Source organism: Hyaloscypha bicolor (assembly GCF_002865645.1).
Source record: "Hyaloscypha bicolor E unplaced genomic scaffold K444scaffold_118, whole genome shotgun sequence".
Lineage (NCBI taxonomy): Eukaryota > Fungi > Ascomycota > Leotiomycetes > Helotiales > Hyaloscyphaceae > Hyaloscypha > Hyaloscypha bicolor.
In genome coordinates, this window is record NW_020194620.1 from 390864 (window position 1) to 415576 (window position 24713).

General features: G+C 30.4%; 3 protein-coding genes across 3 annotated transcripts; 2 read left to right on the plus strand and 1 right to left on the minus strand.

The window, feature by feature from the left end:
- Window positions 1-15022: 15022 nt before the first annotated feature.
- Window positions 15023-16854, plus strand: K444DRAFT_665853 (uncharacterized protein; the record flags this gene model as incomplete). Its single annotated transcript, XM_024887131.1, has 8 exons — window positions 15023-15247; window positions 15296-15351; window positions 15404-15438; window positions 15487-16039; window positions 16090-16404; window positions 16458-16652; window positions 16699-16757; window positions 16800-16854. The coding sequence occupies exons 1-8, from the start codon at window positions 15088-15090 to the stop codon at window positions 16852-16854; spliced, it is 1428 nt and encodes a 475-aa protein (XP_024733098.1). The 5' UTR covers window positions 15023-15087.
- Window positions 16855-17130: 276 nt separating this feature from the next.
- Window positions 17131-19915, minus strand: K444DRAFT_632620 (kinase-like protein; the record flags this gene model as incomplete). Its single annotated transcript, XM_024883496.1, has 3 exons — window positions 17131-17174; window positions 17263-19318; window positions 19394-19915. The coding sequence occupies 3 exons, from the start codon at window positions 19913-19915 to the stop codon at window positions 17131-17133; spliced, it is 2622 nt and encodes an 873-aa protein (XP_024733099.1).
- An 848-nt stretch (window positions 19916-20763) lies between these two features.
- On the plus strand, window positions 20764-24050 carry K444DRAFT_594566 (TPR-like protein). The gene is made up of 3 exons (XM_024878357.1): window positions 20764-21474; window positions 21529-22121; window positions 22172-24050. Exons 1-3 carry the CDS (start codon window positions 20877-20879, stop codon window positions 23864-23866), a joined length of 2886 nt encoding a protein of 961 aa, XP_024733100.1. The 5' UTR covers window positions 20764-20876; the 3' UTR covers window positions 23867-24050.
- Window positions 24051-24713: the final 663 nt, after the last annotated feature.

The window sequence follows — 24713 nt, forward strand, 5'->3', positions numbered from 1 at the left end:
AAACTTTATAATACTAAACTTTATAATACTAAAGTTAAAAATAATATTAAATATTATATAGCTATAATAAATCGGTTTATAATAGCTCTAGCTACTCTTATTATTTCTATAATTCCGGCTATTTTAAATTCTTTTCTAAAGAATTCCGAATTATTTTTTACTTATTTCTATCTAGAATCCCTTATATCTTATATTTCTTTTAAAAGTATTAGAATTACTAAGCTTCTAGATTTAATTATTTTTACTAGAGATTATACTATTTTTAATAACTAGCTAGTTTAGATTAAAAATAAACTATAAACAAATACTAATTCGTATTTCTTTAAGAATTTCAAGATTATTTATATTTCTAATAAATTTACTAGTAATACTCTTGCTCTAACTAATTTTTATATAAATAAAAATAGGTCGAATTAGTACTATTAGCTCTTAGAATTCTATTTCTATTTAAAGAAGCTATATTCTAACTCTAATAAGATATAAAATACTTACTATAACTTTAGTAAGCTTTAAATATATTTTAGTTAAGTATTTTAGAAGTTTTATATTCTCTTTTTATAATTATTTATAAAAAGTAATATTAGTTTTTAAGATATTAAATATAAACTAAATAAAAAGCTTTTACTAAAGCTTTAGGAATTAATATATATATATATATTATAATAATCTTTTTATTAATATTACTCGCTTTATTTAATATTATATTATTAATAATTAGTAAATTAAGGCTATATATAAGAAAACTAAAAAATATAAAAAAATAAAAGCTGTTTTAATTAAGTTTATTTCTAGTATTATATTCTTTTATATTTCTAAAAAGGAATTTAAAGAGCCTATATTTACTATTTTTATTAAGTATATATTTCCTTATAAATATAAATAATATTTTATAAAAACTAAAGATCTCTTAATTATTAAGTATTATAATTATAACGAGTTCGGCTACTATATTAGATATTATCCGGCTAAATATAATAAAGAAACCAAAATAGCTTTTTCTAGAATTAAGCCAAGCTTAGTTCCTATTTTACTAGAATATCTAGTTATTATTCTAGTAAAATATTTAGAGAATTTAAATTCTAATTCTAGTATAGAACCAGAAAACGAGTACTTTTAAAGAAAGTTTCTATTTTAGAGACTTATAATATAAATTTAGTAAAGATTAATTTAATTTATCTAATAAAAGAAAATACTCTTATAATATTTTATATTATTAGTATAAATAAATTAGAAATTAAATCTTTTTCCCTTATTAATACTAGAGCTAATAGTTATACTTTTATTAATATAAAGCTTATTTAGCTTATAAAGCGATTTTTAGGAATAGAATTATAATTCCTTTTCTTATTCTATACTATATATAGTTTTAATAAAAAGCTAGCTAAGTTTATTAAGAAATATATAAAAGTTTTACTTTTAATTAATAAATAAAATATTAATATATTTATAATTATCTTAAACCTTAGAGATTATAATATTATTCTTAATAGAAAATAGGCTATATATATTAATATTCTAGTTAATTATAAAAGATATAGACTTATATAGCTAAAGAGTAAACCTAAATCTATATAATTTAATTATATTATTAGTATTTCTTAGTAATAACTAGAGAAATAACCTAATAAAAAAGATTAAAAAGATACTAATTAATAAGATTCTATTATAAGCTATTTCTAGAAATCTTTTATTCTTAAGTAATTTTTGTTTTAAACTAATTAAAGAAAATTATATAAAACTATAGAAAAGAAGCTTTTATAACCTAATTAAGATATAATATTTAAATAAAAGCTAAAGAAGCAGGAAGAAGTCTTTAATAAGAAGCAAATATTAAATCTAGCTATTTTTATTTCTATAATATTTAATTATATAACTAAAAGAAAAAAAATATTATTAGTTAAATCTTTATTTATAAGATTAATAAAGAGCTTGAAACTCGGAAAAAAGAAGATATTTCTAGTCTAGAGAATTAATAATTAGGAGAAATAGAGCTTTAATAGTTCTAGAAAATATTACTTTCGAAATTTAAGAAATATATCTTTATTTTCTCTAAAAAGAAATCTAATACTTTTTTTTCCTATAAATTATATTATAAGTATAAGATCTAGGGCCTGGAAGGCATAGTTAGACTATTTCTATTTCGATAATTCAAAGCTAAAGAGAGAAGAGGATCTTAAAGAAGCCTCGGATCTAAATAATTACAAGCTATATACGAGCCTATATATTAGCTTAAGCTCGGGGTCACGTATAATTATTAGGTAACTATAAATACCTTACTTAGATACCAGATATCTCTCTAGCTCTAGTCTAACCCCTACTAGTATCATATATTATAATAACCGTAATATTATTTCTTTCTCTTAAAATAAGCTTATTTCCGAGCTTTAAAAGTCCCTATTAAATTTCTAAGTTATAGGTTATATATTAAAGGCCAGGGCTTCTTATATATAACTTTAAAAGATTTCCGTCTATATTATATAGTTCCGGTAATATATTATTCTTTATATAATCTAACTAATAAGAGAGATTCTGGGGCAGTTCTAGCTATTTAGGGTTCTTATTATAGAAGCTCTAAAGAGCTAAAATACTATTACTTAATAAGGAAGCAGGATATTACTCCGGATTTGGGTCCTATTCTTTTTACTAGACTCGGTACTTTAGCTTCCTATAAAGTAGTTTTACTACTTATATCTCTTAAAATTTATATTCTATTTCCCCGTCTTATAATTCTAATAGTAAAGGCTCCGGATTTGCTTATCCGGAAAGAGAATTACCTAGGTCTTTATATAGCTTCTCTATATAGAATACCGGATATATTCTTATTAATTCCGGAAGCTTAAGCCTAAAGAAATATCTTATTTATTCTAGGATTTCATATAGTTCTTCTATTTAGTAAGCTAGCTTGCGGCTCGAATAATTATTTTTCTAGTACTTAATAGTAATTTATATCTTGTTTCCTATTCCGAAGTTTACTAGTTAGTAGTACTTATTAGCTTAAGTAATATAATATTCTTATATTTATATTATATTTTCCTATATCTTTTACTATAATTTATAGAGCTATATTACTAGGGCCTTTGCCTCCTATCTATTTAGTTCTTTTTCGAGATACCTAATTATACTTGGGTTTTCTAGTTAAATAATATCTGCGGTTTATAGTTCTTTTCTATAAAAAACGGGAATTAGCCTATAGTTTTATAAACCAGAACTATTTACTAGTATTAATTATTACTATTTATTTATCCCAATTATTCTAGTAATAATTTATATAGGAATATAGCTATTAGTTAAAATACTAGTTAATAATCTCTATTTAGCTATTAGTTTAGGAATAGTTAGTAGTTAATAACTTAAGCTTTATATTAATATATTTATAGAACTCGCTCCAGAAATCTAATATAAACTAGGGGCCTTAATTAAATATTATAGTTTCCGGGATACTAATTTAGTAAATTATATAAGTAAGAAATAGAAGTACTAACTTTTTAGCTATTACTATATCTCGGATAGAAATTATAATAAAATACTTGCCTAGATAATTAATAAAGATTACTATTATATTATATTTATTTCTATTTTCTAGGCATTTCTTGAAATTTACTAATATATATTATTAGAGGCAATTAGGAACTAGTAATAGATATAAGAGCCCTGGCTTCTTATTTCTAGAAATATGGAATTATTAATAGATATAATAATTATTCTTATATTAATTAATATTTATATCTTAGCTTAGCTAGTAATAGCGGGCCTAAAGAAGCTATTAAAGCTTGGCTTATCTTAGATATCTTATTAAGGGCTATATATATGCCTTCTAAATAAGAGTAATATATAAGAGTATCTCGGATATTATTATATTATTAAGTATAAATAGTTTATTATATTATAAAAAAAGGCTATTTTATAGTATTTAAGTGCTTTTTTTCTTATTTCTTGCCTTATTTCATAGCTTTTCTAGCTCTAGTAACTTTTAGTTCTTACTTAATAGCTTATTTACTAGCTAGATACTATTATACTAGGTTTCTTCCTAAGCTAGGCTTATAAAGACCTTAATTAGGGCTAACTAGAAATCCCGTATAATATTATTATTAATCTTTTATTATAAGAAAAGAATTTAGGTCCGGTAAGCTATTATTACCTTATTCTAGATAATTATATTCTTATATTTCCTATTTAGGATATTTGCTCGTTTATTTAACTTGCCTATCTAATATATAAGCTTAAAATAATAATAGGAAAATACTTTACCTAATAAGCTTATTTTACTAAAAGCTTTTTTATAATTATAAAATACTTGAGAGCTTAGTAATCTAAGCAAATTATAAAGAATACCTCTTATAAGCCTTCTAGTTCCGCTTGCTATTTAATTAAGAAAAGAATAATAGCAAGTATTTCTTTATTATAGATATTATAATTTAGCTTTACTAATTATATAATCTTAGAGAAAAATACTACCGGGTACTAGAGTTCTATCTAGAGGTCTTATTATAAGAAAATACCGGCTATAACTTTATTTAATATATTTGTCTTAACTATAATAGAAAGGTTTGGGTTATAGTAATATAGAATTAGTACCGAGAATATAGCTTATTTTAGCTTAGTAAAACCTTCTTAATATTAATCTATTTACTTAAATAGAACTTCCTTATATATTAGAGCTATTAAGGGCTTTATTATATGGCTATATTCCGTAATAAAATACTAATAAAAGTTATAAAAGCCCAGAAAGCCTTATATTTCTTTAATTATCTTTAGTAATTACTAGTTCTTAATAATTACTATCTTATCCGGGTTTATTTTAATATCTTTAATAAAGATAATAAAGCCTAGATACTTTATATAAATAACCTTAAACTCTAATTTCTTAATATCTATTTAGAGGCCGGTATTCCGTAATTACTAAAGAACCTTTTATATATAATTTTTATATTTCAGGAAATTATTTAAGTAAGCTATATAAAAAATATTAAAATAATTAAAGAGAATATTATTTATATATCTCTAATATATAATAGGGCTATTAGTTAGGCCTTTCTAAAGAACTTTATACTTATAGGCCTTATATCTTATATAGAATATTATAAGTTCTTCTAATTCTGGGTCTATTTAGATCTAATAGAATATTTACTAAATATCTAGCTTTATATAAATCTTGGCTTAAGCTAGCTATATAAGGGTCTTATAAATAAGGAAAAAAGGATAATAATTCTTTTATATCAAGTTATTTAGCTTATAATAATTAATATAGAATTAGAGAGCTCTATTAGCCTTTTTTATAAAGAGGATCGAGAATATAAAAGGAAACTAGCTTAATTTAATAAAGCCTTATTAGAAGTTCTTTTTAAGAAAATACTTAATCTCTTATAGCTTATAAATTAACTATTAATAAAGCAAGAAATACCCTAGGCTCTCTAGGCCTTTAGGATTATTAATCTAAATCTTATAATTATATAATTAATACGGGAGTAAGATATTTAATACTTCCTTTAAGAAAATATCTATAAAATTCTTAAACTTCTCTAGTAAGACTCTTACTAGCTATTATAGCTTCATTTCTCCTAGTTATTATTTGCCCAAAATAAACTTGTTTTCTTATTATAATTCTAGCTCTTTATTAATCTCGAAAAATAATATTATAAAAAAAAGGTTCTTTTTCTTTTATAGGTTTATCTAGAAAATAGTTAGTAAGATACCTATAATATTAACTATAGGCCTTAACTAGCTCTTATAGCTTTCCTTTAAATAGTATGATTTTAATATCTTTATTTCTAGCTTAGAAGAAATCTTTATATTTCCCAAGGCTACCTATATTTCTCTATAGTATTAAGCTTAATTCTTTTATTATATATGGCTTTCTAAGCCCGGTTTAGGAAAAGAATAAGAGAGTTTTCTTTTTATAAGCTAAGGTTTCTAGAACTTATCTATAGCTATAGCTTTATTTCTTTTATTTATATCTTCTTAATACTAGTTACTTTTTTCAGGTTTCAAGTTCTTATATATAGTAATTAGAACCTTATTCTAATTCTTTTTTCTAGGCTAATTATCTAGCTAGATTAATTTTCTATTCTTATAATTAATTAGAATACTAGTACTTATAAACTACTATTATCCTAAAATTATATTATATTTTCCTAATCCTATAACTAGTATAAGTACTAGAATCTTCTATCTATTAATTAAGAATATAAGCTTAATATAGTAAGTAATAAATGCAGTCTACTTACTATTAAACCCTTTTATATTATAGGGTAATACTAATTAAATAGGCTTAATATCTAGAAATTATTTAATTATTTTTATAAACTTGAAATTAATAAAAGTATATTTATTTATTCCGGTATTAATAAAAGAAAAGATCTTAATACTTAATCTATTATTACTAATTATATAAGGAAATATAAATGCTTTATTTCCTAGTAACTAGCTCAAATTAACTTCTATTATATTTATATAATATAGTTCTAAAAAGAGAACTTTTTTTAGAAGTTCTTATTTCCCTGCTTTATATTCTTAAATAGCTTACTTATAGTAAGTACTGCTAGCTTAGCTACTAAAACTTGTTTTATATACTTAGTCTTAGGCTCTAGATAGTTTCTAAATATATAACTAAATCTATTATAATTATAGTACTTGAGATCTAAGAATCCGGGCTTTAAAATAATAAACTTATTTATTACTAGAGTCTTAGGAGCGGGCTTTATAAAAGAGGCGCCTCCTAAACTTAGCTTATCTATATCTTTATTAGCTTTCTTAAATATCTAGTTTTTCTTTTTATAATAAGCTCGGATTTATTAGTTATTTATAATATAATATTATATGAATTCCGTAATATAAATAGCCGGATTATTATAGTATATAGCTATAGCCTCTTAAAGCTTCTAGATAAGCTTATTATTTAGGTTATTCTTAAGATCTTATAAATTAATATTTCTATTTACTATATATCTTAGGAATAGGATATAGAATTCCTGAAAAGTCTAGTTTTTCTTTATAAATAGCTTCTTAAAAGCTTATTAAGTATTATACTTTTTATTTGAATTACTATATAGCTTTTTTAGGTAAGTATATAGTTCTCTAATAGTCTCATATATATATTAACTATCCTAGTTTAGATAAAGAAAGATTAGTATAAAAATATAGCTATTTATATAACTAGAAATATAAATAATCTTAAGATTCTTTATTTAGTAAATATTGGAGTTATTATAAAGCTTATTCTTAATTTAAACTAACTAATTATTAAAGATAATACTATTTTTAGTTATATTTTTAAAAATAAGAAAGTCAGGAAGTTTAATTAAATATTTACTTTCTAGAATAAGGAAACTAGTTATTCTTATAGGCTATATAATAAGCTTTTTAATAATAGCTTTATTCTTTTATAGGGCTTGCTTAATTTCTTTTAGCTAATTATAATAATTCTTATTATAAGTAAGAATATTATATATCTTTAGAATTAGCTTAATAATCTTCTTATATAAAGCTTCTAGGCTTTAAAGTAACTCTTGGAAGTTCGCCTTTAATAGGATAAGTTTTTCTTCTTTCTTGGCTCTCTAAAAAAAGTATCTTTTTTATTATAAGTATTAACGGGATATTCGGACTTCTTAGGAAACTTAGTAAGAGGCTCTGGTTTACTTTCTAGTAATATACTAGTAGTATCTTATACTATAACTTCTTCTAACTTACCTAGTTATTCTGCGACTTGCTTTCTTATAGGTCTTTATTTAGTAATAAGGTTACTAGCCTATTTGCTTGCCTGGCTAATCTAGAGCTTTCTTATTTAGTTATTCTAGGGCTTTCTTTTATTTTAATATTAGTTAACTAGTATAGGAGTAGCTATAGTATATTATATCTATACTTATTAAAAACCAATTGGGTAGGTATTATTTAAATTCTCTATAGGATTAAGAAGTAAGTGAGCTTTAAATTATATTATAAATATAAGATCTAGGGCCTAGAAAGTATAATTAGACTATTTCTATTTTAATAATTTAAAGCTAAAAAAAGAAGAGGATCTCGAAGGAGCCTCGGATCTAAATAATTACAAGCTATATATAGGCCTATATATTAGCTTAAGCTCGGGGTCACGTGTAATAATCAGGTAACTATAAATGCCTCGCTTAAATACCAGATATCTCTCTAGCTCTAGTTTAACTTCTACTAGTACTATATATTATAATAACTATAATAAATTATATAATTATAAGATTTAGATTAAAGGCCTAAAAAGAACTAAAAAATATTAAATATTAATTCCTTTAATAATAATTTATTTAAAAGCTTCTAGAAATTAAGTATTTTTTAGAAAATAATTTAGCTAAAAGCTTTATTAAAGCTAGTTAGACTTCTTTTACTTTACTAGTTGTTTTTATAAAGAAAGTAAATAGAGGTTTATATTTCTATATTAATTTCTACTATTTAAATAATATTATTCGAAAAGATTAATATTTCCTTTTATTTATTAATAAGACTTTAAATTAATTATCTAAAGCTAAAATTTATACTAAATTAGATATTTACTAAGCTTTTTATTATATAGTTATAGACCCGGACTTTTAGGAACTAATAATATTTTATATTTATTATAAAATATATAAATATAATATTTTCTAGAAAGACTATATAAATAGTTTAATTATATATTAATACTATATAAATAATATATTTTTTAAGTATCTAGATAACTTTTATATAATATATTTTAATAATATTTTTATTTATTTTAAAGATCTAATAAAATATAAATAGTATATATAAAAAGTACTAGACTATTTATATTTTACTAGCCTATAAATAAATATTAAGAAATCGGAATTTAAGGTTATATATATAAAATATTTAGGCTTTATTATTTCTATATTTAATATTAAAATAGATTTTAATAAAATTAAAGTAATATATAACTAGTAACTCCCAAAAATAATTAAAGATATATAGTTCTTTTTCGGCTTTTATAACTTTTATAAATACTTTATTAAAAAATATAAACGGATTACTAGATCTTTTATCTTATTTATAAAAAAGAATATTTTCTTTAAATAGTTCAAATAATATTAAAAGGCTTTTACTTATTTAAAAAAAGCTATAATTTCTATTCTAGTTCTATAATATTATAATTTAGATTTATTTATAATAATAGAAATTAATATATTTAAAAGAGTAATTACTAGCCTATTTTTTTAATAAAACCCAGAAACAGGCCTTTAGTATTTTATAGCTTATTTTTTTAAACTATATTTCTAGTAAAGCCTAATTATAATATATATAATAAGGAAATATTTACTATAATATAAGTATTAAAAAAATAGAAAGCTAAGTTAAAGGGCCTTTAGAATATTTCCTTTAAGATCTATTTTAATTATTATATTTTAGAGTATTTTATAATTATTAAAAACTTTTTTTTTAATAAGGTAAATAGGCTAAGCTCTTATTTTATTACGATTTCAAGCCTATATATTATTCTGGAAAATCGAATAAATAAATAGATATCTTATTATAAAAATAAAACGAAATAAATATTTAGAACTAGATTTAAAAAAAAAACTATAAACTTAAATACTTCTTTCCAGAAATAAGATTAATTTAGAGATTATTTACAATTTTTAGCTTATAATAATATTTTATAAAATCGATTTATTTAATCCGGAATTCGGCTCTAAAAATTAAATATATATTAAAGACTTTCCGAAAGAAAATACTTTTATTAGAAATATAATTTCTCTAAAAAAAAAAGTCTTTTAGAAGCTTTATTAGTAAATTCTATTATAATTACTCTTATATAAGTATTATTAGAGGCTTTTATTAAGTATAATAGCTTATAACTTATAGATAAGATCTTATAGAATAATTATATATTACCGGATTTAAAGAAGCTATATATAATAGCCTAAGCTAAAAGTAATATCTAGATATTATAAGACGGCCTTCTTTTATATTATAGAAAACTCTATATTATAGAAACTAAAATAACTTCCGGATTCTTTTTATAAAATATATAATAAACTCTTTTTTAGATATTCTAGATATATAAAACTTTATTAGCTATTAAAAAAGTAATATTACTAGCTATTTATAAATAAGAATATTAATTAATACTATAGTAATTACTATACTTATAAAAGATTATATATATTTAGGTATAAAAAGTCTAGTTTACTTTATTTCTTTCTAGTTTCTAATTACTTCTAGTAATATATTATTATAGATTTCAAGAATTATTTAGAAAGTAAATCGGGCTATAATATAGTTATTATATTTATAGATTACTTATTTAAGTACTCAATTATAATTCCTATATAAGATATAATTATAGCTAAATAGCTAATACTTCTATTTTTGTTTTATATAATTTACTAAATAAATATTTTAGAAATAATTATATTAAATCGAGAATTCTATATAAGAATTAGTATAAAGCTTAAGCTTTTAATAACTAATTATTCTTAAATAGACAAATAAACGGAAATTATTAATTAGTATTTTAATTAGAAATTATATTTATATATTAACTATTATTAGAATAACTAAAATAAATAGATTATTATAATTAATTATTAATAAGCCTTTTTTTAATATAAAACTATTAGCTAGTTTTTATTTATAATTAAAAAGAGCTATATGTCTTATATTTCTCTAAACTAGAACTTTCTTATTAAAGCTAGTTTATTTAAAAAAAACTAAATAGAAATAAAGCTAAAGTATTAATAAATTAATTATATAAATTATAGTAATTTATTTAAGAATATATAAAGTAAATATAAGAATAATATATAATATAAGCTAATAAATATTATTATTTAATTAATTTCAAAGTTAGAAATAAAATATAGGTTACTATAAAATACTAGAAATCTAATTATCTGAACTAGAAGCTAGAGAACTAAATAAAGAACCTATTTGAGATTCTAGAATAATATAGCTATTTGTTTCTTCTAAAGCTATTAGAAACTATAAAGATATATCTAGTTTTTTATATAAAGAAATTATAAAAAGACTTCTAGAATTCTTTACTAGATTAAATAAACCCGGAACTACTTCTATTAATACTAGAGAATAATAAATAAAAGTATAATATTAAATGAATTATTATAGTTAAGCTAATAAGAAATAAACTGAAATTTAAAATTTAATAAGTTAATTAGAATAAGAATCCAGTTTAATATCTAGCTTTAGTATTAAATAATAGCCTCCTAGTTTTATAAAACTTCTATAATAATAATATTAATATACTAGAACTTTTATAAAACCTATAATATTAGCTAGATTATATAAAAAATAATACTTATCTAGAATTATATAAAAATAATAATAAATTCTTCTAAGTTATATAATAAAGATACTAGCCTTTTATATATAATATCTATATCCGAGATACTAGTTTATTTTAGAAAAGAAAATAATATGAAATTAAATAAATTAACGGCTTTTATAAAGCTCGGAAATAAGCTTATTCTAAAGAAAAAAAATAATATTATAATTCCCAGATATCTAATATCTGAAATACCTAACTAGATACTAGATATCTTCTAAATATATATAATATAGCCGCCTTATTAAAGAAATATATTTGGAATATATTTGAGATATTTAGAGAACTAGCCCCTTCGGGACTAGTATACTATAGGATATATATACTTTTTTATAGTCTCCTATATTCTAGTTTTCTCTTTTTTAGCTTTAAATTATTTTTATAAGAAATCTTTTATCTTACTTTCTAAGTTCTAAATACTATATCTATAATATTTAATATTTTTTATTATTTATTATATAAGCTTTAAATATATTTATTTTATTATAATTTATTAAATATTTAAATATTTAAAAAAAAAAAAAATATTTTTTATTTTTTAAAAAAATCTCTTTTAGAATACTTTTTTATAATAATAATATAAATTTGCTTTTATAAATATCTTAATTTTTTTATAGTTTTAGCTTTATTAGAATTCTATTAAACTTATTTATTATATTTAAAATATTTTATATTTCCTAAAAAGTTTCTTTTCTAATTATAAATCTAATAAATTATATATAAAATAGAACTAGTATTTTAATAAGGCCTAAAAAAAACTAAAATATTATTTAAAGATTTCTTATATAATTTTCGGAATTTATTTTTTCTTTTTTAATAGCCTTATAGATTAGAATTTACTAAATTAAAGTTTTTAAAAATAGAATTATTTTTATTAAACTTTTCTATTTTTATTTTCCTTAATTTAGAATAAATAATATATTTTATTTTTTAAGCCTTTTTAAATTATTTAAAAATAAATATTATCTTATTTCTTAGAAAAATAAAAATAAATATTTAATGAGTTTTATAATTAAATAAAATAGTATTAAGAATTCGAACCCGATTTTTTTTAAAATATAAGTTCTAGTTAATTTCGAAACTAATTATTTAAAAATATAATTCGATTATTATTTTATTATTTTTCTAATAAAAATCGCGAAGTTTTTTAAAAGTTTTTTATTAATAGATTTAAGATATTTAAAATATATTAGCTAAATAGGCCTTAAATTACTTCTAATAAATCTTATATAATAATAAGCTTTATTTTATTATAGTTTTTTAAATATTATAAAATTTGTTTCTAAAAGTATTTATAATAGAATTAATTCTAGAAAAATATTTATTATAAGTTTAAAATTGGGTTCTAAAAACCGCTTTCTAGAAAAATATAAATATTTTCTATTTTTTAAGAAATTTTCTATAATATAAATCAAATATTTAAATCTTAAAAAGCTTTTTTTCAATTTAAATATATTTTTAGAATATTATATAATAGCTTCTAATAAGTAGTATTAAAATTACTTTTAAAACTTATTATATTAAAAAAGAAAACAAGTTTTAATTCTATTTTAGGAAATTCTTTAATAAGAATTATTAAAGAAAATAAAATAGATTTATAAATAGAATTTCTATAAAATATAATTAATTATAAAATATTCCGGAAAATACTTTTATATTATTTTAATTATAGAATATAGTAATTAATTATATTTACTAATTCTTACTTTTATTAGAATACTTTAACTTTAATATATAAGTTCTATTTTATAATTTAGGTAATAATAATTCAAATATTAATTTTAATATTTTAATTATTACTAGAATTATTTTTATTTTTATTACTAGCTTTTAAAAGCTCTTAAAAAACTCTATTAAAAGTATTAAATGAGTTTTTATTATTACTTATATTATAATTAATTTCTTTTATAAAAAATAGATTTAATAAATAATTATATATTTTATAGATTTCGAAATATAATTATTTATTAAATTATTTCTTTTAAAAACAAATAAATTAGCTTATAAAATATTTATTAATAAATAATAAAATAATAGAGTAAATTAATAAGTTATAAAACTATAATATTAAATTTAGTATAAAAGTAATTTTTATTTCTTTTATAAAATCTAAAAAAGCTTCTAATAATATATATATATATATTTAGTAATTAATAAGCCTAAAACCTATAATATAAATAATAATATAATTATAATATTAAAAAGCTATTAATCTCTCTAATTAATACCTATAATATTTGAGATTTATTATATATTCTTGAATTATATATAATTTTATATATATTATATTTATATAAACTAATTTTTAGCTAATATTAATTAACTAAAATAAAATATAATATAATATAAATAAAATATAAAAATGTAATAAATATTAAATTTATTATAATTATTTTAAAAAAGAAATAATATTTATAAATTATAAAAGTAATTTTAAAGAAATTTTAAAAATTTATAACTAATATCTTTAATTTAATTCTATAATAATTAGCTTAATTAAGTTATAATTTTTATATTTCTAAATTACTTAATATTAAATTTAAATAATATATAAATTAAAGAAATTATAATTAAATAATAAGCCAAGTTATATTATAATTCAGGTTCTAATATGTAATACGTACATTAATAGCAAGCGTTCAGCTGGATTTGGTAGCCTAATTAGGCTAGTGCTTATGTGGGATCGCACTCCCAAATTGGGACTAGTGCTTCCGTACATCCAGCGGAATACTAGATTCTATATATGGAGGCATGCGAGCTTTGGAAATGGGCATTGATTAGTTTATTACTGAGAACCAGTTCTTGGAATCAATTATACTTCCACGCTTCACTCCATACTTTATCCTATATTCCACCCCTTTTCCTTGACTACTTGCGTACCACCCTGCTATATTGGGAGCCTCACATAATATTCTAGTTACCTAATATAGTTACCTAATAGCTAGTATAGGAATATATATAGAGATATTTAGGATATAAAGCCCCTTAAAAGCTAGTATACTATAGGTATACTTATGTCTATAGCCTCCTATATTCTAGCCTTCTTTTATTTAGCTTTAAATCGTTTTTATAAGAGATCTTCTATCTTGCTTTTCAAGCCCTAAATATTATATTTGTAATAAGTTATATAGTTATAATTTTAATTAAAATAAATATTATTAGAGACTATTATTCGAGAACTAATAATAAAATAATCTAATCTTAAATAATTAAATAATATTTGAATATTTAAATTTTAGATTTTAAATTTAGATTTTATTAATATTAATTTTTTTTATTAAATAAAACTGAAATTTTACTATTAAAGAATTAAATCTATAAATATTTATTATTAAAGTTATTCAAAACTATTGAAATAACTCAATTCTCTTTAATTTATAATTATATATAATAGCTTTTATAATATTTTAATATATATATATCTCTTTTAAATTAATTACTATTTTTAAAAAAGTATATTAATTATAAAATCGAGAAACTATTATCTAGATCTAGTAGGAGCCAGTTCCTTAGTTCTCTTAAAAGTTAAAAAGCTCAAAAGTATATCTTTGGTCTAGGGCGAATCTTAAATGTCGATTACTTTGAGATCCTGTGCAATACATCACGTGATTCGCACATGCTCGTGACTCCCGCTTCGGGTTCCGCTGTGCGAGCTAGCTCGAACCGAGCCCAAGGTCCAGGCCTAACGGTTTTCGTAACACACCACAACTGCTGGCAACCTACTCTTTACCATTCTTCCAAATCGGCAGTTCGTTTACACTTAATTTCTTCCAGATATCATGTCTCAATCTTCTGACTCAAGCTTATTGTTTTCTGACGCTGCCTCCCTAGAAGAGCAGTCACTCTACCGGAAATGCGATCAGATCTTCGTTTCTGATGAGTCGAAAACAGACGTGCAAGTCCGCAAGACATGCCCTGGCGAATCGTCCCAAAGTTTTCGTACGGGTTTCTAAACCATCTCCCGCGCTCTGTACTAAGGACATACAGAGTTTGGAAGGAGTATCACCGGCCAGGGCATGGATGGCGGCCAATCCGTTTTAGAGGTACCTAGCTTTGGAGGCCCTATGAGAATTGCACCACTGAATACTGTGTTAGGTATATCAGAACACCGATAACAGTCAATGGTTCTTGTGGGTCTGGGCCATTTATATCGTGGAAGGTTATTGATCCGACTCTAGCTTTATATCCCAAGCGCATACATGGAGCCGGCTGAATGTGTCCCACGGCTTGTTCCGTCAGTTATGCCATGGACTGCAGATCATGCCTCAGTCTGCCGAGATTGTGTCCGCTTTTGGAGCCAGAACTACGGATGATGATGAATACTTTACGACATGTCATCGCCAAAAGATCTGGGGTGCGCAGAATGACAGTACGGGAGCTTTTCGACGTTCAGGTGAGACACCTTCCGAGATGTACGCAATGGCCTCCGAGCCTCCACATTCATTAACATGTATAGACATCTGTTACAACATTCGTTTTGTTGAACGACACGGGCGTGACGGACTCAAGGATCCATGGTCATTTCGGCAAGTAGCTGTGTACCATTCATACGATTATGAACGCAAGAAATGTTCATGGGTGTTCATACAGCTGCCCAAAGCAGTTATAGCGAGCATAGTGAGAGAAGCGAAGCCACATTCTCCTCTTCTGATACACTGGCTTATCCGGCACTACTGTGCAAGTGAATGGAGGTGGTATATCAATTACCTCAGTGATCTCGTATCTACCATGGTAAGCATGCTCCACAACAACTACGCGATCATTACTCAACTGAGGATCAGAGGGACGTCTCCTGTTTCACTCGCGTCGATCAAGACCTGGAAGGCCTACCACTTGACTTCCAGCAAAGTCAGAAGCTCGAGGTTCTGCGCAATAAGATCAGACGTGTGAATCTGCTGCTCGGATCATGCATCTCAACTACCGAGTCGCTGATGGCGCATGCTACGGAGTGCTACTGCCAAGAAGACGGCGATGAGAGGAATGGTAACAGAAGTAGTGAGATACTGCTGGAGTTTGGCCAGCACGTCGATGTCCTCAAGATGCATAAAGCCAAAGCATCTAGTTTGCTTGAGTCAACTCAGAGTATTGATTTCCTGGTAAGTAGTTCCTGCTGCTTTAGTCAAGCTTCTTTATCGCTAACACCGTCTAGACCACCAAAGTTCTGGAGTTTCGCCAGAATCACATGACATACAATCTCAACGTCTCGATGGAGAACATCTCTCGGTCAATGTCGAACGAGAATAAGCTCATGGCCTCCACTGCGGATCAGACCCGGCAAGACTCTAAGACGATAAAGACGATCAGCATCATTGCACTAGTGTATCTCCCAGCAACTCTGCTATCCGTGAGTGCTCTCCGCCATATAAGGGGTCAGAACTCACTTTCCGTAGTCCGTATTCAGCTCGGAGCTTGTTCAGCCGATCTCAAATACCAAGGGCCGTGCAGGAGGGTATGGAACATTGATAGGTATCTATATACTGCTAACTTTTAGCCTCACTATCATCACCCTCCTTGCTGCGAAGCTGTGGGAACGAAAGACCGGCTAGGCGTCGATCAAGGGTACAGTGTTCCTCTAGACATGTTCTTGCGCTACCCAACGAAGATTTCTGATATTGGCTCTACCGCTTCCTTGTAGAACGATGTGACATCCCTATATGTGGCGCTCTCATCTATATCCCCATCAAAATAGCCACCCAAACACCGTTGAACTACTTGCTGATACCTCAGCCCTACCTCTTTGACAAGCTTGGGTACATATTTATCCAACAAGATCCTGCGAAAGGCATGTGGAGACTCTCCGGCATGACGCTCATGGAATAATTTTATCGGCTTCCAGGCGCCAATTTCCAGAAGTATGATACCGAGGCTATATATATCGTACGCCTTACAAAACCGATTTCCTATTTCTGAGCACGTTAGCAGAATCGCATTTTCTGAGAGAGGCTGATCCGTACCAATAGAATCCTCGCTAACATAGTCCGGATGGTGATGCCGGGAGTCGGCGTTTGGATCTGGTCCTACGGTAGTCCATATAATGCCATCTGGACGGCTGGTTCGGAAGTTGACGAGGTAGAATGCGGAGAGGTCAATGTCTTCAAACTTCTCATTGGCGGATGGAAAAAACATCACGCTGAGCGAGCGGATATCTTTGTGAAGCCAGGATACAGTGTGAAGAGCATGCACGGTGCTTACAAGTCTTTGGGCAAGACGGATCCTCTGCTGAAGATCGGGTTTCCAGCCATGGTGTTCTCCCGCTTGGCCCATACTGAGTAGCTTGTGCAGAGTCTTTGGGTTACAAGTCGGCTTGCCGTCTGATCTGGGAAGTTCGAAAAGAAATTTAAACGCCGCTTCGGAATCTGACATTGTGAAGCCTCGGCAGTGGAGGGTTTGGAAGCTGAGGGGTTGTTGCTCTTTGGAAAGAAGGTGGGCCAGAAATCCGATTCGAACCATCGTCTCCTCAGGTGATTGGCTCTTCCAGCTCGCGCTATAGGGGAATCTCTCCACCAAGACTTCCTCGTCCTCATTGCCGGGGACCACCAGACGACCAAAAATGTGGCCACCCACGTCCCGTTCTCTTTTCAGGTTCTGTTCTGGGACGAGAAGGTTTTCGTAGATCGGCTCAAGGGATGTCAGTTCGGAGAAGGCAGACTGAAGCTTCTTCATCTCCGCCATTGCCTCCAGTCTCTGATTGCGAGGATCAGTCTCCCCTAAAGCAGCGCCGTAGCGTGATGTACTCTCCAAATTACTCGTGGCGAGCAAATGACGTTCCCACACTGATTCGAGCTGGCGTTGTAACTTTTTGTTGAGATATTGCACCAATTTATGGACTACCTTGCCGAAACTGACCTCAAGTTCAAAATGTGGGTCAGGTTCACCGCCAGCTTTGGGCAAAGTGCGTTGATTCCAAGCAAGGGAAAACTGGGACTCGATATACAGAAGGTCTGTTTGCATCGCATACTCACTCGCATCCAACGCGCTAACAACAGCGTCAAAGTCACTGCAGCGTACGGTATGACTACTGAAGCCTAGCAAGTCCCCCCAGGCCCTCAGCTTCGTGAAAGCAAATCGCATATCCAGTTTTGATGGTCCACCAGATGGCTCGATTTCAAGGCATGTAAAGTACGCCTCCACGGATTTCGTAGCCCTGTAGAAACAAGCTCTGGTAGTGATGTACAACAAGTGGGACAATGCTTCCACTGATGTAATGCGCGCTGTAGGTTCGATTTCCAACATCAGCTTTACCACGTATAGTAAGCCTTCGATCTCTCCCGCATCAGTGTCCGCTCGTACCAGGTCGTCCATGTGGGCTCTCACCGCGGGTCGCAGGCCTCCATCGTGATAGAACCGAAAATCAGTCCAGCCAGGCAGGACCTCGATCCCTCTGCTCTCGATTGCATTCCGCAATCCCCTGGGGCCACATTTGATATAGGTAGCAATGTCAATGATCATGCATCCGAAAGCCCATATGTCAATTGGGCGACTGACAACCTGGTTGGTGAAGTCGATTGCTTGGCATTCCGGAGCAAAGTAATCTCCCTTGGTCTCCTTGAAATAGGTCTTCGAGCCTTGTTCAATGTCTTTGATGCTTGCCAGTCCAAAATCAGCCAACAGAAAGGTATCTTGACTGACGAGGATATTGGCAGGCCTCAGGTCGTGATGGTAGCCTATTCGCTGGAGTTCAGTATCGTGATCGCGTAGACTGAGTTTCAGGTTATGGACTGCATCGAGCGCCGACGATAGACCTTGGAGCGCTCTATAGAATGTGATGTCGTAGACGAAATCCCCAAATCTCTCCTTCCGCTTTAAGAACTCCGAAAGATTCATAGGAAGCTGAGGGAAGATCAAGTGACAATGGTTCATGTAGGTAAATGAACACAGTAATTCCACAATGTTCGGATTCTTGAGCGTCCGAAGGATCTGGAGGCAGTCGATCTCTTTTCGGAACTGGTATTCGGTATTGTTTGCATTCGCAGACACCGACGCTATACGCTTGAGGATCAAAACACCCCCCTGGATATGGCTTTAGCTGTCTGCCACACAAAACATACCTGATGCATTTGCAGGCTTCGAATTTCACTTGCTTACCTTTTGATGTGACGGAGACAACTCGTCAAGCTCTGGACTCAGTCGTACTCTTGAGATCATTCCAAAACTTCCATCCATTTGTGGGAGCCGCTCCTCATCCGCAATGGGGAGGGGGTACTCACTCCGTATATGACGATGAACACCCCTCTTCAATCTATACGGAGTAAACGTCCACTGCGCATCATAGAAGGCTCTTTGATCAATACTTGTCGAAGGAATCGCAGTGAGCTCCAAAGGTATCTTGGCGTCGACTATGCCTTCCTCCATAAATATGTGGATCGCTTGTGGTTTGTGTATATCTATGAGAATTGCAAATATAAGAAGCATTTGTTCGCATACCGTCGTCACAATTTTGGGAATCTCATGAGCTTGCACGCCTGCCTCGGAGACAATGTTGCGCACCACTTCTGGGGTAAGAATCGCTGATAGCCCGTCGGGATTCCGTGAATAGTCTCGCATTGTATTGTTTTTCCCTCGCTCTCTCACCAACGCTTTGTGGACGTGGTCCAAGTGTGACTCCATGACTGAGAATCGGACCACCGTCCACGGCCGTTCCAGGTAAACGGAGGAAGCGATGAAAGGGACGGATGAGAGGCCTTTTCCAACTTCGTGCGCCGCGCCCACCTAGCCGGAAAGCCTCGTTCGTAGATTCATTCGGCTCGCATGAAGGATTCACGTTCGGTCTGCATGGAATTGTGTCAGTTGTTCCTGAAGAGCTAGTCTTCGAGGCGGGGAAGTACAGTGGTGAGGTCTCTCGGAGCAGTGATGACTATGTTATCATCCTCATCCTAGCACCAGTCAACACCGCTCGCCTCATGCAATGGGTCAGGCACATACTCTAAGGTTGTATTGGCCAGGGAAAAGGTTGTTCAGAAGCTGAAGCAGCGCATGCCTTTGCACGTAACGCTTCTGCAGAATGATCGTGGTGCCAGGCATGAGGAGCGGAAATGGCGAGAAGGGTAGGTGCCGGTGAGCAGAAGCCAAGATGAAGCGTGCAAGTATTCGTAGTGCTGTTCAGTGTGGGGGAGGGGGGCGTGTTATTGGTGCAGTTGGTTTGAATAGAAAGGAGGAGAGAGGCTGATGATATATGGTACGCGTGAGGCTCGTCTCTCTCGCCTTAAGATGGCTTTGCCATAGACAATCCCGCTTTTTTGTTTAGCTCTATTTCGCTGCCTGATTCTAATCTCATGCGGGGCGTGCTGGCGGGGTGAACTGCAGATCAGCGTTACACAACACAGTGAGTGTGCATACTTGATTGGCGGCGGCCGGCTTTTCATCCGCAGCCTGGTCCCGAACGCCCTGACAAGTAAGGTTATGAATATCCAAGTCTACACCGCTGTTCGCTTACAGTATCAAAAGCTTGGAAGGTTTCCAAGGCGGCAGCACGAAGCTAAGGCGAATGATTTTGATTTTTTAAAAAACTTCGGCAGATCGATCCCGCTCAGATGCACCTTCTGGGTATCTTGATAGTGTAGCTTGCATTATGCAGGGTGCATACTCCCTCTCACACTTTGCGCCTGCGCGTGGAGGCGGGATCCGTGGCACCGCCTCTTCGTCCCTATTCGGAGGAAACTCTTTCTTCACCTCAGAAATCCGGAAAGATGCCCGACGGAATCGACTGCGATGCGATCTATTGTCCTTTCTCGAGACTGCGCAGTACAACGGGGTGGATCTCCTTGCCATCACGTGGCAGAGTGCTCTCGACATTCTCGGTGCAGGCGCAACCGCTGAGGTTCGACAGTCGCTCGTCAACTTGCAGATGAGCTTTGCCTTCAAGCGCCCAATATCACGCTATAGATCAGTCGAGGATGATACGCTGTACGGATGGCTCATTCGTGAATGTACAATTCTGTGTCATCCAGTCGTCCGGCAGCACAGGAACCTGTTGGATTTGGAGGGGGTGTGTTGGGATCCTTCAATGTCCGACAAGTTTTTGCGACCGGTCCTTGTCTTCAAACGGGCGGAATATGGAGATTCGCACAAGTTCATGACTAGTGGGGAAGGCCAGGCAATGAGTTTGACAGATCGAATGTCATTTGCGATCGACGTCATAGATGCTGTGATCGCGCTCCATAACGCCGGTAAATTCGACTTGATAATTACGCTGCTTTGCACTTGACTAACCACAAGGCAAGATATTATACACGGAGATATTAAACCACAGAATATTCTCGTGTTCAAAGATGAGAATGGGATGCCTTTGCCTCGAGTCTCAGATTTTGGATACTCGTCCTTGGTCCTACAACATGATGGTTCCGTAGCTTTGCCTATGTCCAAGCCTTGGAACGCTCCAGAGGTCCTGCATCACGTACACACTTGGTCACTCGAGGAAGCAAAAGGAGCCGATGCATATTCCATGGGGCTAGTCTGTCTATGGTGGCTGTTCGACGACAAATTGGCCTCCCAGCAAGGCGCACAAGATGCAGATATCTTCTTCTCCGAGCATGGAATTGCACTTGTCCAGGACTGGAAAAAAGATGGCCAAATTGCTGAACTGGCTACACGCATGATTGATATGGAAGCAAATATGGACAAAAGGGACCAAAGTTTCTGGCGATCCTTCTTTGAGGCTACATTTCTGCAGAACGGCCTTAAGAGATGTCAAGATATTATTACGTGCTTGGGAAATCTCCGAACGAGCCGAGTTGTTGATGCCGCCCCCTGTGTTGATGAAATTACGGGAGATCCAATTCAAGATGCTTCTGTCCGGCCACCAAGAGACTTCAAAGTAAGAGCATATCAACAGTGGGCATTCAACTGCTAACAGGCTTGGTCCAGATCACCCTCCACTTCTTGCAGCTGTTGCTATCCCATTATCGACTGCGTCAGCATATCAAGGAATGCCTTGTAGAACGCACTTATCACGATCCTGACATTGAAGTTCGACAGAATGCTGCGTTCCAGTTAGCAATCTGCTATTCTGTCGGCTTCGGATGTTCTAGAAATGAGATGGAAGCAGAAAAGTGGCTAAAAGTGTCTGAAAGCCCAACGAGCGAATTATCATCTGCCATATTCTTTCTTCGGGACGAGCAGGATACTGTTTACGAGAACAAAGCCATTGTTGCACTTGTCCGGAATGGCAATTTTCAGAGCCTTGAGTATGGGCTAGAATATCGCCAAGAGCCTTCTCTGCACAAAGTCGAGGAAGAATATAAGAGAGAAATCCATGATCTCTCGGCGGCTTTAGGGCCTGACCATGTCGGAGTGCTGAACTTGCGCATGATACTGGCCGGGATCATGATGGATCAGGGACGCTTCCCTGAAGCAGAGCAGGCCGTCAGACAAACATTGGACATGTATACTGCACGCCTTGGACCGGGTCATCAAGAGACCTTACGCTGCACCAATGTCCTAGCGACCATCCTGGAGGAAAATGATAGATTTGACGAATCCAAGTCTTTGCACAAGATAGTGCTTGAGCAGAGAGTCCGTCTGTTAGGTCCCAATCACCTAGATACTTTAGAGAGCGCCCGACAACTTAGCACTGTCTTACAATCACTCGGGGAGTATGATGAGGCTGGAGCAATGGCAACTCGCGACTATGAAGGGAGATTAGTCGTCCTTGGAGAGAAGCATCCTGCTGTGTACGAAAGTATGGCTAACGTGGCCTCAATCACGCAAGACATGGGTCATCTCAACGACTCGGTGTGGTGGAACGAACGTGCACTAGAGGGAAGAACGAAGGTCCTCGGCCGGGAGCACCCACAGACACTTACAAGCATGAGCAACCTAGCAAGTGTGTTGCAGGAGTTGGGGGACTATGAAGGAGCCGAACCTCTTTTTCTCGAGGACCTTGAACTCAGTAGACGCACACTTGGCGAGGAGCACCAGGATACGATAACTGCCCTTAGTAACCTCGGCTTGCTTTACATGGACATGGAGAGATACGACGAGTCTGAACAGATAACACGAGACGCTCTGACCATGGGCGAGAAGGTACAAGGCCACGATCATTCGGCCACCCTTATTGGAAGAAACAACCTCGCACTGGTCCTAGAAAGGACAGAGAGATATGAGGAAGCAGAAGAGCTGCTGCGCGAAGTTCTCCATAGCAGGGAAAGATTATTCGAGCCGGGTAACCTCTTGATTGCCACGAGCATGTACAACCTTGCACAGAATTATGCGCATCAAGGTCGTCTAGAAGAAGCAATGCGCTTGCACGATGAGGCTCTGCAGATTAGGAAGACTAAGTTGGGAGAGAAGCATCCCTTCACTCTGGAATCAATGGCTGAAGTTGGTCACATTATGAGAGTGTGGCATAGATTTCCGGAGGCCGAGGATCTGCTCCGCACTGTGCTACGTTCACGAGTGGAGGCACTTGACTACGATCATTCTGATACCCATGATGCTTTGGGGGAGTTAATCTGCGTACTGCATGATCAAGGAAAATCAGAAGAGGTAGCAGAAGAGCTTGGTCGATTTGCGGAGGCGCAAGGCGCTGAAGAGGAATCCGATGAAGAAATTGTGCAGTAGGACTAGCTAGTCGAGATAAAACCTTTCATCCTTAGACAATATAGCGGAGGTCAATGCTGGATGTCAGTGCACTATTTGGGAGGAAGAATGAAACGTGAAGAAGAGCGGATCTACGGGTTCTAGAAGCAAAAAGCTTCGAACTGAAACAGTTTCGACTGATTTGAATTTGTTAATTAATAATTTCTAAGTCTTATTCTTTCATTTCGTTTCTTTAGTCTAAGAAGAGAATAACTCGTGAAAGTTTTATTCTTATTTCAAGGAATAATAATAATTATAATCAAGATATTAAATAAGTTATTATATTAGACTTATAAATTTCTTAAATTTAAATATAAATAAATATTTCGAATAAGAAAAAAGAAATATATAAAATAAGTTTTCTTTTTATTATATAAAGTAATTTTTAAGCTAAATTATAACTTATTTAATAATTATTATTAAATAAGTAATTAACTTTCAATTTTTAATATTAAAAATTAATAATAAATTTATATTACTTTAAAAATCTTTTATTATTAAAGTTCTTTCTTTAATTTAATTTAATTTAAATTTTATTTTAGTAATTAAAACATATAATATTAATATATACTTTATTTTCTTATTATTATAATTAATAACTTCTTTTATTACTATTAGTATAATTATAGTTATAGTAATAACTATTACCTTAAAAGTTATATAATCTCGTATTATATATATAATTTAATAAATAAACTAGTTCTAATTAAATTTAGTAAATTTAAGAAAAGTATATTAATATTATAATATTATATTTTCTATTTCTAAATATTAATTACTTTATTAATAAATATATTAAATATTTTATATATATTATATAATAATACTA

What these genes read in the sequence shown, in the direction of transcription:
- K444DRAFT_594566 (XM_024878357.1), top strand. Translation starts at nt 20,877, where the DNA reads ATGCAGGGTGCATACTCCCTCTCACACTTTGCGCCTGCGCGTGGAGGC. An exon ending in GATCGCGCTCCATAACGCCG is followed by an intron (nt 21,475 to 21,528) that starts GTAAATTCGACT and finishes CCACAAGGCAAG; the next exon opens with ATATTATACACGGAGATATT. An exon ending in GGCCACCAAGAGACTTCAAA is followed by an intron (nt 22,122 to 22,171) that starts GTAAGAGCATAT and finishes GGCTTGGTCCAG; the next exon opens with ATCACCCTCCACTTCTTGCA.